Here is a 17,639-nt window from a genome sequence, read left to right on the forward strand (position 1 = left end):
ACTAACCAGTGCTTGCACTTTTCTTTACTCTGCACTGAAGTTTGTGCAATTTATTATTGACTAGTAAATGTTTACATTACTCTTTTCAAATTATTTGCAGTGAATACATCAGTCTGTTTACAAGTGTAATTAAAGTAATTAAATGAACATTCTCCCTTTATTTCAATGTATGCTTAATTTGCCTTGATCATAAAAATGGCTTTTAAATTGGCTAGATTGTTTAATAATCGTTGAGCCCTAGTAGAAAGTGTCCTCAATTATTATATTTAGAAATCTTTACTAACTCATGAATACGTTTTTAAACAACCGTAGATGCATGATGCAATTTTCAAATTAAAGTTGATTTATCTTATTTATTTTAACTTTTCTGGTATTTTTTGCAAGTTAATTGAGCTGGATACGTAAACAGCAGATGCTATGTTTACACGATATCCAACGGAGAAACTATTGTATTATTTTTTCAAAATCTAGTTTAATCCAGATTAAACTCCAGATCATAGACAATATTTATTCACCCGTTTGTTGTCCTTTTTAACATTTCCTTAAATTAAATTTCACTACGCTCATCAGTTTTTGAGCTATTTTTTCCGACTTCCAAGAACGAAATGAAAAAAAAAAGTTGTCTATGAATAGCAAAGGATTTACGATAACTGTTTTTGCTGATCTTATTATACTTTAAACCACAGTAAGTGGCTGCGTTTTCACAAAGTATAACTCAGCGCATCAGCTCCGATTCACTGCCTCTGTTAAATGTCAGCGTCCGTCTGCTCCTCGCACACGAACGTGTCTCTCGCTCATTACGGTCTTTCATCCAAACCAGAAACGACCGACGCCTCCTCAGCCTCTCCCTCACTTCCTCTGGCCCGGCTGCAGCCGACACACATCACACCACGGTGTGTCATCGCAATCCACATGATGAAGCAACAGCCGTGGCATGGAAAACACAACACGACGCGACCAAGGGAGGTTTTTTTTAAAACGACGGGTGAAGACGTTTCCAGATTCAATGAGCCTTCATTGGCTCGACGTCCGTCTTTGAAAGCAACGCGACCGGCCTTGACTTGAGGGGAACAGTGACCTATATAAATATTAATTAACATATATGGAACACCCACTTTCAGGAATATAGTTCAGACCGAGGGGCGATCCGTCAGACGAGCAGAGGGACGGCTCGTGGAGATGAGGCCTCACGGGGACACTCACCGTTCTGTCATGTGCTTCACCGGCCCTGAGATTTGATTTGGTGGTTAAGTTACCAAACAAGTCTCCACATGTCGCTCATCAGTCGGTGTCACATGAAGGGACACACTTGGAAATCATCATTTTTTCATGATTATTCGTTTTTTCCCCAAGTATAATAATTGGATTATTTCCGGCTAAAAGTAAACAAAAGATACCAAACATTAAAAGGAAAATGATCTCGTAGGTAGAGGGCAGTGTACTGGTTTGATGCCAACAGTTACATAACAACTGCTAATGGTTCAATAAATACTTAATGACGATCATTCATTTACAACATTTAATCAAGACAAAAATGTGTTTGAATAACACTGCAGTCGTTTATGCTAAAAACTCAGTTTGTATTATCTTTAAATCATGCCTGAATCATTCAAATACTATCACAAAGTACTGAAGAACCATAAACATTCTAGTCAAGACTAGAGACTGAGCTTGTGAAAGAATTCAACTAACACTTAACATTGATTTAGCTCAAGTAGTGGACATCGTATTGACACGTATTTAAGTTTAAAAACTAACCGATTATTTGCTGTAACAAAACATAAATAAATGAATGGTCACAAAAATAGTATGTAACAAACTTAAGTATGAAATAGTTATCTATCCCAAACATAAATACGTATATGTATCCATTGTTTTGTTTTATTTGAAAGTTAAATATGTGAAAACTATAATACAGACAAGCTTTGAGTCATATTAATAATACAGACACAAAAACCGTCACATAATGTTGCAGCTGCATCATTTTTCTGCCAATGTTCTTAAAGAGCATCAGTTGAGCCCAGAAGGCATCTCTTGAGGTCAATGTTCAGTCAGTCGATGAACTGGTCACACACAACATACCGTATTTACCGTACTAACAGGCACACTTAAAATAATTTATTTTCTATTTTGTTTTAGTAATGCAGTGCGCCGTATATTGCGGAAAATACGTTTTTTTGAGAGTGAACAATCGAGGATCGATAGATTGGTTCTGCTTGTTTACATTCTCAATAAAGGAAATTAAACCCATCTTAAAATCGATAAAAAGGAGCATCTTAGAATATCACCTTGTGCAACAAATAGTTAATTTGTATGAACATTAAAATAGTTTTTTACATATATAGCATTTAAATTCAACAGAACACACGTCATACTTGTGTATTTACGCTCACATCAGGGAGCCTTTAAAAAGCAACAAGCGGGTAAACTGGTGGCAAAGACAAAGACAGAGACAGACAATACTGAGCCCCTTTAGAGAGCAAGAGAAGAAGATGTGGACGACTAAAGCAAATATAATCCTCGAGGCCTCGAGGCTCCAGAGCCGACCTTTCAGCCAAAACATTGGTAAATTAATGTTCCGTCTGCCTCTGAAACCAATTAAATGATGAATGCACTTGAGGAGCAAATCTCCCTAATATTGTACGTCCAATCATTTCGATGAAAGATAAATATTCGCTGCCATCAATCACCAGATGAGCAGCATGTGAGCGAAAGATACGGATGTGATTGTGTGTAAAACTCAGAGATGCTTCTGGCTTTAGGTAATGCAGTGTGATTGATCTGTCAAGTGGATCCACCAAGTCCCCCCCCCCCTGAGGGGAGTCTGTAACAGATGGTCTCAAGAAGAAACCACTCTGACGCTTTAGTGAAAGCTGCCTATTGTGTACATAGTGTAGCTCAACTGGAAGAAGACAGAACGCCAAAAACCCATCGCATGTTTCAAATGTTGAAGTCTTCCTCTCCGAGATGCAGTCAGTCCCTCATCATGATTTGAACTTGGTAATTTATAAAGTTCTCCCCTGTCTGAAACGTGGGATTTATGACCTGCAGTGACAAACCTTGATGCTTGACCAATCACAGCAGAGTGGGTGTAATTATGGTAAACAAGATGTCATCTGCAGAAAACGAATAGTTTTCAGTGGGCGGGGCTTAAGCAAATTTTCTAGTAAGTAAGTAAGTAATTTTTATTTGTATAGCGCTTTTCCAGACCAGGGTCACAAAGCGCTTAAACAATCAAAACAATATTCAATAAAGTATATATTTTAAAGGGCAAGATAAAACTGAAAACACAACTGGAGTTCCAGAAAATCAAGGAAAAGCCTGAACAAATAGACAAACGTCTTAAGATGTTTCTTAAAGGAGTGTGAATATTTCAATGAAAAGAGTTTTGACAAATACTCATGATACAATAGAGTCCAACATCTATTTAAGATACACTTAAATGAACACATTCATCTACCAAAACAAAGTGACAGTGAAAGTAGGGGATCGAGTAAACATGATTTCTGCCTCTGAATTCTCAACTTCACAAAACAAGTGTTGAGTCAAGGCTGTGGTCAAAGAAGAAGGTAAGACTTGATGAGCTCTGGTTTCCTTCCTTCTTCCTCCACTCGATAAAGATCCACCACTTCAATCACAATAGACCAAACTGGACCTTTTCCAAAGACCCAAGGTCTGAGAGAGACACGCAAAGAAAATTCCCTTTTCACTTTAAATGGCTCTTCTTGCAGTAGTTACACCTCAGAGATTCAGACGAATGGATGAAGCAGAATTTTATGTATGTTTTGGTTGCCGAATGTAAGTAAGTAAGTAATTTTTATTTGTATAGCGCTTTCCAGACCAGGGTCACAAAGTGCTTAAACAATCAAAACAATATTCAATAAAGTATATACTTTAAAGGTCAAGATAAAACTGATAACACAACAGGAATGTGCCCACAATGTGGGTAACAAACATTTAATTTGTTTTCATTCACAAGCAGTTCAACACTTCTCAAACAAAAAGAGAAAAGAAGTATATATTCTCATTATTATCTCATACACAGATGCAAAAAAACAAAAAAACTGAGGAAGAGCCAAAGAGTGGTCGAGCTAAGAAGCTACTGAAGAATCAAAATAATCCAAACATTTACAGTTATTACGCAATATCTACAATCAATTTCAGTCAAGAGCCATTTCAAATGTTGTTTTTTTTATTGTAAGCCGACGCACAAAGGCCAAGAGTAGGATCATCTGTACCTGAAGCACCTAATATTTCATTCCCTTTAAATTTTCCAATTGCATTTTTTTAATTCACAAACAAATGTCACCGTCAATTAAAAATTAAAAGTCCAGCTGGAGTGAACTCATTTTTCCCTCTTCCGTGCCTGACCTCGTCTTCGGAACACATCTCACCCCTCACCACAGCTGGAGCCCGATTCGGACCAACAGCTGCAGTCCAAGGACACGAGTGCCTTCAGACACATGTACACGATCACGGGAAACAAAGAAGCCGAGAGTAGGAATTGTTCTCCCGGGACAAAAGATAACAACCAGCTTTTATCTGTGGTGTGGAGTTTAAAAATATGCAATAATCTTTGTTCTTGAAAGTCATTTTAAAGAGCTAATTTAAGATGATAATAAATATAATCAAATCAGGATAATGAGAGCAAATGAGGGTATGAGCTCATTTCTTCATGTTATTATCTGCAGTGATGGAAAAAGATTACTCCATTATTGAAATGAATAAAAGAGAAGAAAGTCAAAACTGCTGTGAAGCATATCAAGGACGATAAATGACAACTATAAAATAAATAAGTTCTGATTTTATTTAAAAAATAAGAAAAACAGTGCCATCTCTGTGTACATTAATTAATTAGATATTTGAACCCTTTATTTATATGTACATTCATTTATTTATGTATATTGTTATTTCACCATTTATTCATTCATCGTTTTACACATTTAGCCTTTTTTTTTTTCTTCCATTTCCGTTACTTCCGCTACTTTACATCTGTTAAAAAAACGAAATACATAAATAATTAAATCTACACATGACAAAAGTTAAAACGTATAAATAAATGATATATAACATATTATATAGAAGAATAACAAAAATAAAATCATACGTTTATTTATTTCAACAATTTCATATTTGTTGAAGCATTAATTTATTTATGTATAATGTATTTATAAATGTATTTACAATTGTAATTTATCGTCCTTCACAGAAAGCCACCAAAAGAGAAGTGTCTCATGGATAATATGCAGATGAGCTCCAGCTGCAGACACATCTGTTTACTTCCAAACACGTCAATCAGACATCAAGAATGTTTAGGCTTTTTCCAGCCTTTTGTGATGCATTTAAGCAACTTGTGAATTTCCTGAAGTAAATAAAAAACATGTGGTCGCTCTTACAATCTCTCTAGATAAACACACGTAAGCGTCATTTCTATATGGATCTTGTTGATGTTTTCATCACCGCTGTTGGACTCCTGACGGGGGCCGTCGAACCCCGTGAACCACCTGTCAAGACCTCTGGTGCTGCTGATCACACTTTCATGGGAACGCAAGCAGGTCTCCTCTAAATCAGGACCATCAAAGCAAGGCTGCGCCTCCTGGCATGTTCTGGCTTTCGTGGCGAGTTAAAGTGTGAAATCCAGAGAGGCGGAACGTTTCTGGCGAGTCAAGCCTCGTCGTCACCATGTGGTTCCAGCGAGAGCATGACCTTCTACCAAACCAGGTGCTCAATGTGCAACTGAGAACATGAACATCTCTGAGACAATTCTTTCGCATTAAATAAATCTCTGTGCACCTTAGAAACCGATTAAATAGAAACTGATGTCAAACTCCAACTCTTCTGACTCACTCACATGTTTCAAATGTTGAAGTCTTCCTCTCCAAGATGCAGTAAGTCTCTCATCATGACCACGTTTTTAACTTATTACTTTATAAAGTCCTCCCCCGTCTGAAATCTCAGCGTACGAGAGGTTACGAGAGCAGATTATGACGTAATAATGGCTTCACTCCTCCAGCCAGCTCTAATCACGCCCGCTTTGTTTATACAAGGAGGTAGAGACTTCCGAAATTGATGACTTGCGGTGACAAACATCTGTGTTTGACCAATCACGGGAGAGTGGGCGTGGTCATGGTAAGTGAAAATTCCTCCATGGAAAAAAACTCCTCTTAGTGTTTAGCTTTTCTTACATTCCACAATAATAATCGCAATTACTGTCAATTAATAGTCATTAATAAATGATCTTTGGCTTGATATATATAAGAAAAAAGACCAGTTTACATTTATATTGACAAATAAAATCAGTCTGAACTGTCATTCCCTAATCTGTGCGATCATTTTGATAAAGTTCACCACAACCAACTTAGTGGAAGTCAAGTACCAGTTGTCAGAGATCACATCTTCAACACAAGTGTACAATCACAACTTTAAACAAAGCGCGAAAACTATGATTATCGGAGTTTACAAGACACAGAAAACATGTCTACCATGATGAAGCCAGACTCCAGTGTTTTGAGCAACAGTTTAGTGGCTTGTGCGGCTGGTGTGTGTCGGTGTGTATCCCAAATGCATTACACAAGTCATATTATATAAATTACTAGCTTTGTTTTTTAAGGACATGCACTTAAAGGTTGACAAATGCAACTGTAGCCACTCCCAACCCCCAGAGAGAAGAAAGAAAAGCCATGACTGACGCAGTGTTTGCACTTGTGTTTACTCTGAACTAAAGAGTGATTTATCACCGACAGGTAAACACAAATGTTTACAACACACTTTGAGTTCGTTTTTGCAGTAAATGTTAACAAGGCTGCAAGTTAAATGTTATTTTTGTTTGTGTATATTTGAACTAAACTTTGAACTTTATCTTAACAATCACAAAGAAAAAAAACATGCGATTTAGTTTTTTTTATGATCATATTAACAAGGTATTGTGTCAGAAAAAGAAAGAAATGAAAATAGGACATTGAGAAATTACAATATTAAATTGCAATATTGAGGAAACATTTCTTTGTAAATAATTATGTATAATAGCATTTTTTACTTGACTTCTAGTTTAAAAAAGTTATTTCAAAATAAAAATACATAGACCATTATTTTAATTCAATCTTTGGCAGGATGCAAGATTAAAAAGCCTAGATTATAGTTTATAAATATAAAGTTAGTAAAGCACTCTAGGATAGTTGCTTCCTCAGACCTAAACTACACTTTAAAATCATGTTACTGCTACAGTATTATGAAATATTTGTGTAATTATATAATCAATACAAAGTTTTTCAGAGTGTATTAAATAATATATAATAATAAAATGTGTTGTTTTTTTTAGCATAACAACACACTAGGAGAATAAATCCAGCTCTGACATCACATCATTTTACCTCTTTTGATATAAAGTGTTTGAGGCGAGTGTGAAGCCATGGATGTGATGAAAATAAAACAGAATCAAATCTTTATACTCAGTGGTTAACAATGATAACTACACTAAACTACAATGACTGAGGGGCATAATCATTGGAAATCATTGGAAATGTGTTGTCCAGATTGAAAATGGTAACTTAAAAAAAAGGTATAAATGTAATGTTTTGATGCAAACCAACCAAGCACTAAAATGACCTTCAGTGAACTAGATAATGATAGAACATTTTGAGTATCAACGACACAAAGCTGTGAATCTAACGACAAAAGGTACATCTCGAAACACGATACATGTGCCGTGTTGGCATCAGTGTCAGCGGCATCAGATGATGGGATCAAGAGTTTTATACACTTGTGGTGGAATGACTGGGTCAGCCTCTCAAGAGCTTATGAGCAACCTGAATCTCTGGAGATTGACCTAACAGGAGGGGGGCGGTGGGGTGGTAATATATACGCAGCGTCGGCATAACAACATCAAGCTGGATCTACAGGGAAAGATTTATCAGAACACAAGTGTAGTTGTTGCATTAAAACTGCTCTTCGGTGACAATTATTCTAAATATAAATAAAGTCATAAAGCATGTGCAGCTTATTCCTGACAATCGGTTTAATGACAGAGGAGCGTTCGGTAAATTATAATGTTTGGGCCGGTGTGTGTAATTTGTCGTTTCAGAACGCCGTAATGAATGCGTGGGGGAACCTTCTCCACGTAAAAGCATGTTGACCGTGTATAAAACACAGCTCGTAACGCAGCGTAATCCTCAGCAGATGTGTGAATGTAGGAGGAGCGCGGCTTAAATGTCAATTTAAACTGCACTGTAAGACCGAGTCGGAGTGACTTGTGGGTCACTGGATGTGCGTCCTGTGAGCGGTCGTCGGCACCAAGTGAAACGATTCTGTGGTTAAAGACTTGACAGCGAGGGGTTCTTGAAAGTCAATGTAAATTGACTTTAAACATACGGAAAAAACCTTCCAAATTCTCACGAGAGCAGATGAAGACAAGACTTTTGATTAAAATCTACTTTACAGATGAGACTCCTGTAGACCAGGAAAGATCAGACCTCACCAGAAAATGGTGGATGTGCAGGAAAAGAAAACATAGGAGCAGGCACGAGGGTGGGATATGTGACGTGCCGGTGACAAGCCTTTCAAGTGGGATATACTTAAACAGTCGGCAGCACAAAATCAGGAACGACACACTTAAGAAAATGTAGCGTACGGGAACATCAGAGAAGACATCTGCAGAGCCCTCGTCCTCATCACCAGTGTAAAGCCTTCTAAACCAAAAGAAGCGTTACGCCTGCAAAGGAGACGCGGAACAGTCGCCAGGTTTAATACAGAACGTTTTAAGGATGAAATCCCGAGTCTTAATTGTGAGGTTTGAACCAGCAGAGGTGAGGACAACAACTATCAAAAGATACATTTCTTCATTATTCTTGGATCCGTGGCATAAAATGTGTTTAAAACTCTTGAAAAGACACATCAAAACAAACAATCTTTCATGATATACCATTAAGATAAATACATGAATGTTGCAGTTGACAGCTGGTATCTAAGCAACCAACACTCTCGCTATGGTTATCACTTTCCTACGGGCTTAAAAGACCTACTTACAAACTAGTCCAGGAGCGTGGATTAGCAGAGGACAGAGTATGATTGGAAATGATTTGGATGATTGGAAGAGTGTTTAGTCAAGTTTCGGACCATTGGACTAATCTCTCAGGAATTCTGGGCATCTGAAAAATGGAGAAAACCTTGGCTGAACTGTAGTCTGAGCGAAATCCAGGTGGACTTGAAACTGCTTCTCCAGGAGGTCATACACACAGTCCTGTAATGAGGGGTTCATGAACCGTCTATAGCTGTGGGAAAAACTTATTTTAAGTAAAAATGATCTCATTCTACTTATTATTGGCAAGTCACATATACTATTAGTAATGAGTATTTTTTAAGATATTAAGACAAAATCAGACCTGTTCCTAAAGTCGAGCATGTTGAATTAAAACAAAGTTGCTTTTTTTCTTTATGAAAACAATAATAATACACAAGAAAGTCAAAAATCTTCTCATCATTTTGGCTTTTCTTTTAATCTTGTTACCCTTTACAAGCAATTCATGTCTCATTTTGTCTTTGAGATAAGATATTTTTTAGACTTGTCAGTTGTTTAGACTCAAATTAAATATAATCAGATCGTTTTTCTCTCGAAACAAGACTTAAATACTTCAAGATAGCAGGGTTTTTGTTAGTGAAACCTGTGATTGTGATCGAAACAAGGGGCGGGAGTCAAACCCAGGTACATCACAACATACAGAACCACTCACTCATGTTAGAATGAACCTCTAAATGACAAAGAGAACAACGAGGGGGAAAATGACAACACACTAAAGAGTACACCTCCCTGAACATAATGCTTACACAACACTAGCTTCATTCACACAGGAAGAGCAGCCAGAAAGTGGCATTGAACTGTTAAACATTAATTTGACGTCCCTGGCGGTCCCTTTGTTTGTTTACATTCAGACAGCCTGCTGTCATGGCGGTGTGGGAGAGAGAGAGGGAGAGAGAAACTCTACCTGATAAGATAACAGATCAGTCTCATCTCTGAATGTGCGTATCTTAGAGAAGAATCGGCGGAAATGTTGCCGCGAAGAATTCCCGCTCGGCAAATATGATGCGATAGTTTTTGTTTACATGTCAGTTTATCCGAGCTGACACGTGCTGCTGCTGCGAGCGTCTTCTGGATGTCTCGCGTCTTCGCTGTGACTTCATTTGGGTTACACGGATACAAACTGAAACCATTTATCAAAATATATTCACGTCCGCAACAGATCAATAACTGTAAGTGGTAGAAATTAAAACATAAAATATAGATATTGCATCGTTGTTGACACCTACGACATCTCAGTGTTAATGATGTTTAAAGTGACACACCTTTTTGTCCCTTTTACATAATAGGCCAAAGTTCTAATGTGACTTATCATAAAGTCATCCTTGAACTCCGACCTCAACACTTCCATAAACGTTCACTCGAGTATCTGCATACACGTTGAGTACACCGAAACCAAAACGGTTTCTTCTACGAGTCATTCATCAAAGCCAATGACTTAAATACTTCCAAAGTATTCTTTGTTGAGTTAATTATTGATCGGAATGTGTTTTTTCTTTCTTTCTCAAGTACAATGTCTTTCAAGGTGGTTTTCCACCTGCATACCTCAAGACCAAAAGCGTCACATGTCCAAGTGACCCGTGCAACACGAGCCACATCCATTCGGATCCCAAAAGCAGAGAGATTTCTGGCGGAGCCAAGATCTTTCCCTGGTCTTTGTGGACTGTTCCACAGAGGACACACTGGGGGGGGGGGGGGAGCACAAAGGATGTGTTGTGAGAGACTTATTTTAATTAGAGAGTGCAGAAATATGATGATTCATGAAAGAACTTCCCCAACAACAACCCATGGACAGACAACGTCGCAGCCGGGGCCCGCAACGTAAACAACACTTATGGGCTGGAGAGCAACGACTGTTGGGGAAAAAAAAAAACTATTAATTCTCATTAAAAACTCCCGACATCTGCTCCGCAATCACAAAGCAGCATTAGCTGGTCTCCCAGGGGCCGGGACTTTAGCGACCCGGGTCAGAGAGCCCGCGCGCTTTCCCTCTGATGCACATTATGTCGCGGAACCGAACTCAACTGGCGTTACGCAACGCCGTTAATGATTTCCCCGGAGAGGCGTCGCCGAGAACTCCTGTGAGAGAGAATTACAAACGACAACAAATGTTTCCCAATTCAAGATGCGTTCGTGGCCTTGTTTTGTTGGTCAAACTGGGCCAAAAAAAACCTGAAAATCACTGAAATCACTGACCATTCTCTCGGTTAGCAGCGGAAAATGTGCTTTTAACAGGTGGTCTTGCCTAATAGTGATGATTTCCTTTTCATATAAAGTGCGTTACTTTGTGTTTTTGTTTGTATTTCACCCTTTTTGGGTCTTCAACTGTTTTTTGCAAGTGTGCCTGTATACACTTCTGACTTAAATTAATATTATCATAGATCTTCCTCTAAAAACACAAATCTGTACCAATGAAAGAAAAACAAAATAAAAAAATACAATGTATGAAAAGCATTTTTTGAACTCGCCCTATTATACCAGGTGCCCGTGGGAACCACGTTGGGGACCCCTGTGTTCTACACCTACCTACATTTCTGTCGCTCTCTAAGAAGGTCTGCTTTATAAGATGGCAAAAATGATAGGGCCTTAAATTATATTCCCTGACGTAAAGAACCCAGAACGTTTTTTTTTACGAAAAACTGGGGTCGTCACACGTTTCTGTTATTGGCCCCTCCATCAGAGAATTGAATTTGATGTGGCCCTAACCACAAACAAAAGTTTGGGGACCCCTGTCGTCACTTTCTACCCAAGAATTGTTGGTAACACTTCAAAATAAATAGCTTCTTCAGTCATTTTTTTAAATAGTCTCCATCGAAAACATGTTTAAAGATGACCCTCAGATCTTCTATAGTGATACACGTCAGCTGTCAGACCGGCTCGGTTTCAAGACCAGAGAACCAGGACCAGCACCACAAAAACCTCCAAACTCCAGGGTCAAGATCTTAGGTCTCTTACCTTGACGCACGGTCTTCACACTGAGCGGCCCCTGGCAGCACGTCATCACCGCCCGGACGTCATAGAGGGGTAATCCAGACACGGGGAGCCCCTCGACCTCCAGGACCAGCTCCCCCTGGCCCAGCACAGCATCATCCCCCGCGACCCACGCGAACTCTCCGTGCTCGGCTCCCCCGCGCAGGTCCAGGTTCAGCTCCCCGCGCGCGTCCCGGACCAGCACGCGCTCGCTCACTTTGTGGATCCAGTGGTTCTTCTTCTGGATCACTTTGGACATGTTGTTGAAATAAAAAAGCGGCTCCGTTAGTAGTTCGAGTCCAGGCGAGCCCACACATGGCGCGGCGGCGACGGTCCCACTTCAACTTCACAGTGTTCCGCTCCCGGAGTGAATGTTTGGACCTCGGTTCCGAGCCGGGACACGCCGCTCCTCCCGCGTGTCGACATGTTGTTTTTTTTGTTTTAAGGGGTTAAAATCCAGAGAGTTTGTTGTTTCCGCATCTTCCGCTCCCGGTTCCGCGCACCGGGGAGTGATTTACGGTAATTGCGCATCCACGGGTTTTTGGACCTGGACTCCCTTTTTTGTTTTCCCCTCTTTTTGGAAACTTTTCTCCTCGAGTCCACAAGGGCCACAAACACAGCGAGTCCCCTCCCGGCACCAGCGGCTCCTTTAAGCAGGTAACATTCAAGTTCATTCCATTCGAGCGCTCGGGATGGAGAGACGCCGCGCGCAGGCGCACTGGAGCGGCTCCGACCAGAGGGGAAAATCCAGCTCGAGCCGAGACACCTACCGGGGTTTAGACTCCTCCCCCTGAACACACGCCTTTAACCGGATTACACGCGTTCACTGTCTAATCCTGGGGTGTCCGAGTGGATGATGGAGTGATAAACAAGCAGAGCTTTATAGATGCATATGTACTGTTGGGTTTATTCTATTTAATTTGACTTTATTTTAATAGAGTTTTTAGTCCCAATTCAACGGATTGAGGACACCCTGGAAAAGTTGCCAGTCCATCAAACAGGACAGATAAAGATGGGGCTGTGTTTTTGTTTCACTTAAAAAATATATATATTGAATGTACATGAAAACATGTTTTTATTGAATAAAAATCCGATTTTACTATTTCTTTTTTTTTCTACACAAACTACCCAATAATATACTATGGAACCATTTCCACTCTGCATTTATAACCATTTCAATGGAAATTTAGAGATTATTATCTTTCAAAAAATTAGTTTTAGAATCGATTATACAATATACCAACTATACCATTCAGTAAGAAACTACCTTCAATTGACATTACAGTAAAAAAAAAAAAATACAGTTAAATACATTACAGTACATTACATTACAGTAAAAAAAAAAAATTACAGTAAAAAACATTACAGTACATTACATTACAGTAAAAAAAAACTTTTCTTATCCAATATACATTATGGGGCTTATACATGTTTTGATTGAATACAAATCCGATTTTTCCATTTTCTGTTTTTTTTCTACACAAACTACTCAATAATATACAATGGAACCATTTCCACTCTGCATTTATAACCATTTCAATGGAAATTTAGAGATTATTATCTTTCAAAAAATTAGTTTTAGAATCGATTATACAATATACCAACTATACCATTCAGTAAGAAACTACCTTCAATTGACATTACAGTAAAAAAAAAAAAATACAGTTAAATACATTACAGTACATTACATTACAGTAAAAAAAAAAATACAGTAAAAAACATTACAGTACATTACATTACAGTAAAAAAAAAAACTTTTCTTATCCAATATACATTATGGGGCTTATACATGTTTTGATTGAATACAAATACGATTTTCTATTTAAAACCATTTCACTTAATTAGAAATGTTATATTTTTCTATTTAAATGGAAATTTACAGATTATTATCTTTCAAAAAATGAGTGTTAGAATCGATTATAAAATATACCAACTATACCATTCAGTAAGAAACTAACTTCAATTGACATTACAGTAAAAAAAAAAAAAACTAACAATAAAAAACATTATAGTACTTTACATTACAGTAAAAAAAAAACTTTTCTTATCCAATATACATTATGGGGCTTATACATGTTTTGACTGAATACAAATCCGATTTTTCTATTTCTTTTTTTTCTACACAAACTACCCAATAATATACTATAGAACCATTTACACTCTGCATTTAAAACAATTTCACTTAATTAGAAATGTTATATTATTCTATTTAAATGGAAATGTACAGACTATTATCTTTCAAAAAATGAGTGTTAGAATCGATTATACAATATACCAACTATACCATTCAGTAAAAAACTACCTTCAATTGACATTACAGTAAAAAAAAAACTTTTCTTATCCAATATACATTATGGGGCTGTAAATTAAAAATAAATAAAACTCTTTCTAACTATCCAAAAAGCAGATCATTTATATCAAATTATGTCATTAAGTGACGTTAAATAAAGAAAAAGTGTATCATAGTATATAGGTAATTAACATAATGATATTGTTGTTAATAATAATAGTTGTTATTAATAAAAAATCATAGGGAATTTAATTCAATTTGATTTTAAGAGTCATATGTTATTTCAAGAGACAGTTTAGGTAAGAATATATGAATTATTAAATAATCACAGTGTGATAGAGGCGAAAAAATAGTTCCTTTTTCAGAAAGCAGAAACCTGGAGCAGAACCAGACTCAGTGTTCAGTACATAAAACAGCGATAAAATAATCTAAAAGGAGAAAGCTGTGTGTCCTCACGAGCATGAAGCCTGAAGGATCAACACTTCCGAACCTGTTATTATTGGGCGGCGTGTGCGGGTCCAGAGGACGCCACGGGGTCACGTGACCAAGGGAACATCGAATGACAAAAAGAGCGCGACGGGATCAGGTGAGAAAACACACGTCGCTGCAGAGAAACGTCTCTTGTTTGCTCTCACAAGAGAGAACCGGCGCTCCAGCGGCGCTGGCGAGGGCAGTGGCCCGGATATCAGTGAAAGGCAGCTTTCCATCCCATTTCATCTCAAGAGCGCTGCGAGTGCTCGCGCTGACTGAACTGTGTCACTTTAACTCCTCTAGCGTGTCAGAGGCAGAAACGTCAGGAACGTCGCCGCCATTCTACATCTGGAAATTTCACCTCGAACCATAGTGTTTATAAGAGCTTATCAATACAATTGTCATGAATACGGTGTTTACTAGAACCCCGATGACACGACTACGGAAGTGATTTCTTCCACCACAACAAGCCTCCATGAATCCAAACCCATCAATCCTACTGTTAGTTTTATCACCGACTATTATTCCAGGTCTGCGGAAAAGCATCCGCGATCAATCCACCGTGTTTAAATATTAACCAGCAGGTCAAACATGGCATCGATTCTGTCGTCGTGGTCAAGAGCGAAAGAACCTTGAGTCTCCGCTCTCTCTCGCGGCAAACGTGTGGAAACGCCGGGACAAAGTGGAGTGTTTTGTCGAGTAACATCACTCACTTTTTACAGAAGTATTCCATGATTAATTGATTTTTTTTCCTCCGAACGCATCCATCATTTATGAGCCTGAACGGCAACACTAAGAGAAGAAAAGACTTTGTTGAGGGAAACATGACAGGAACGAACTCTCTCTATGAGTCGTATCTACAGCGTATTTATCTTAAATAGGATGAGATGCAGGATAAATGCGTCTACACAATGGAATCCCAGAATACTAATGGAACTACAAGGTATGTGTTTAAAGGACAAGAAACCGGTCCAGAAACCGGTACTGTAAGGCATTTGATACCAGCCGCACAGAAAGAAAAATATTTCTATGATTTCATTTTAATCGATTATAATTCGCCTGTGGAATTAGCCTGTGACTCTTGACGCACCGAGACGCTTGTTCTGTTAACTTAAAAAATAAACCTGTAACACAAACTCTATACTTGAATATTTGCATTTTCAGAAGAAAATGAAGTGTGAAGGCTGAATCTGCTGAATCTGTAAACTGAAATACTTGAAAGTATTCAAAGTAAAAATGTGTGGAAACGGTTAAAAAAAGTGAAACATTCCGAGAATAAAAAAGAAGAAAAGGAAGAGAAGAGAATAAAAAAGTAGAGTTTGTAGTAGAAGGATAAGAACTTGTAGTAAAAGTAGAAGAAGCAGTAGTAGTGGGAGTAGAAGAAGTAGTAGAATTACTAGTAGAAGTAAAGGAAGTATAAGTATTGGGAGTATATGTAGTAGAATAATTAGTAGTAGGAGTTTAAGAAGTATTAGAATAAGTATTAGAAATAGTAGAGTTATTAGTAGAAGTAGAAATAGTAGTAGAAGTAGAATAAGTAGTAGGAGTAGTAGAAGAATTGGTAGTAGAAGTAGAAGTAGACGTATAATTAGTTGTAGAAGTAGAAGCAGAAGACTTGGTAGTAGAAGTAGAATACGTAGTAGTAAAAGAAGTAGAGGTATTAGTAAATGTAGAAACAGTAGTAGAAGTAGTAGAATTAGTAGCGTAGAATAAGTAGAAGTAGAGGATTAAGCAAGAGTATTAGGAGAAGTATAATTAGTAAAAGCAGTACTAGAATTAGTAGTAGAATAAGTAGCTAAAGTAAAAGCAGTATTAGTAGAAGTAGTAGTAAGTAGACAAAGGTGTTTTTAAATTTGAATGAAGTTTCTGGCTGTGAGTAGATGAATGTACCTGAAGGTCAAAGTTCAAGTGAATGGGGGGGAATAAAGGGTAGAAAAAGAGGAATAGGAGAAACAGTGGAAGAGATAAAAGAAAAGCTAGAACATCCGAAAAGTCTTGCTGATTCAGCGTTTTACTGAGATTTATTTTTTATGTACTTAATGTTCATCTTTCATTCATTTTATTTTTGATGTTTTTATCCGAAGGTCGGTCTTTGAATGTTGACATTAAACCAATCTATGGTTTAAAGAAAGGATGGAGAGCCTTGCTATAAGTAAAACAGTGTAGAAATATATATGTGTGTAATAAACAACCTTTATAAAATCCATCAGTCACTAGTGTTGTGAGTATTGATACAATAAAGAAAAAACAATTAGTTATTAATCCTTGCTCTAGATCCATCATCGACAGACACGTTTTCCCAGCATTCTCCTGACATGTCTGACCGAATTACTATTCATGGTTTCTTTGAGTGGCCACAACAAAGAGTCCGTGGCGCTGGTAAAAACAGCAACAAAAGCGAGAGCTGGCCTGCTTTCTAAAAGATATTTCTGCTTTGAAAGTTGGATATTTTTACTCTCAGCGTGAAGGAATGAGGGAACATTAAAATAAAAGCAGCTGTATTAATCCTGGACACTTCAGCCACTTACCGCAATTGATTTGTGATCAAAGGGTTCAGTCGAGAACACTTCGCAGAGGCGCGTGTCACTCATTTGTTGTTTTGCTACCGTCGAGTAGGTACAAAAGAGTTTCACGTTTGACTGTAGCTTTAAAATTAATTTAGTTGACGAGTTCTACTCATTGCCATGTCCAAACCATCAGAAGGAACATACTAATGAGGCGAAACATGAAGGTTTGTCACTCTGCGTCATTAATCCCGGAAGTCTCTACCTCCAAGGGACTCGTTGTATAATCAAAGCGGCGCATGATAACAAGTGGATGGAGGAAGGAGTGAAGCCA

General features: G+C 38.0%; 1 protein-coding gene across 10 annotated transcripts in view; it reads right to left on the bottom strand.

Moving 5' to 3' along the window:
* Positions 1–12,314, bottom strand: part of LOC148059677 (membrane-associated guanylate kinase, WW and PDZ domain-containing protein 1-like) — a 64,387-nt gene extending 52,073 nt beyond the window's left edge. For all 10 annotated transcript variants that reach the window (XM_087782244.1, XM_087782240.1, XM_087782243.1 and 7 more), the window contains exon 1: positions 12,026–12,314. In XM_087782244.1, the coding sequence (XP_087638370.1) occupies positions 12,026–12,299 (274 nt within the window). In that variant the 5' untranslated portion in view covers positions 12,300–12,314. The remainder of the gene's footprint in view (positions 1–12,025) is intronic.
* Between the last annotated feature and the right edge of the window lie 5,325 nt (positions 12,315–17,639).

This window comes from Callionymus lyra, chromosome 19, assembly GCF_982586985.1.
Source record: "Callionymus lyra chromosome 19, fCalLyr1.hap1.1, whole genome shotgun sequence".
Taxonomy (NCBI): domain Eukaryota; kingdom Metazoa; phylum Chordata; class Actinopteri; order Syngnathiformes; family Callionymidae; genus Callionymus; species Callionymus lyra.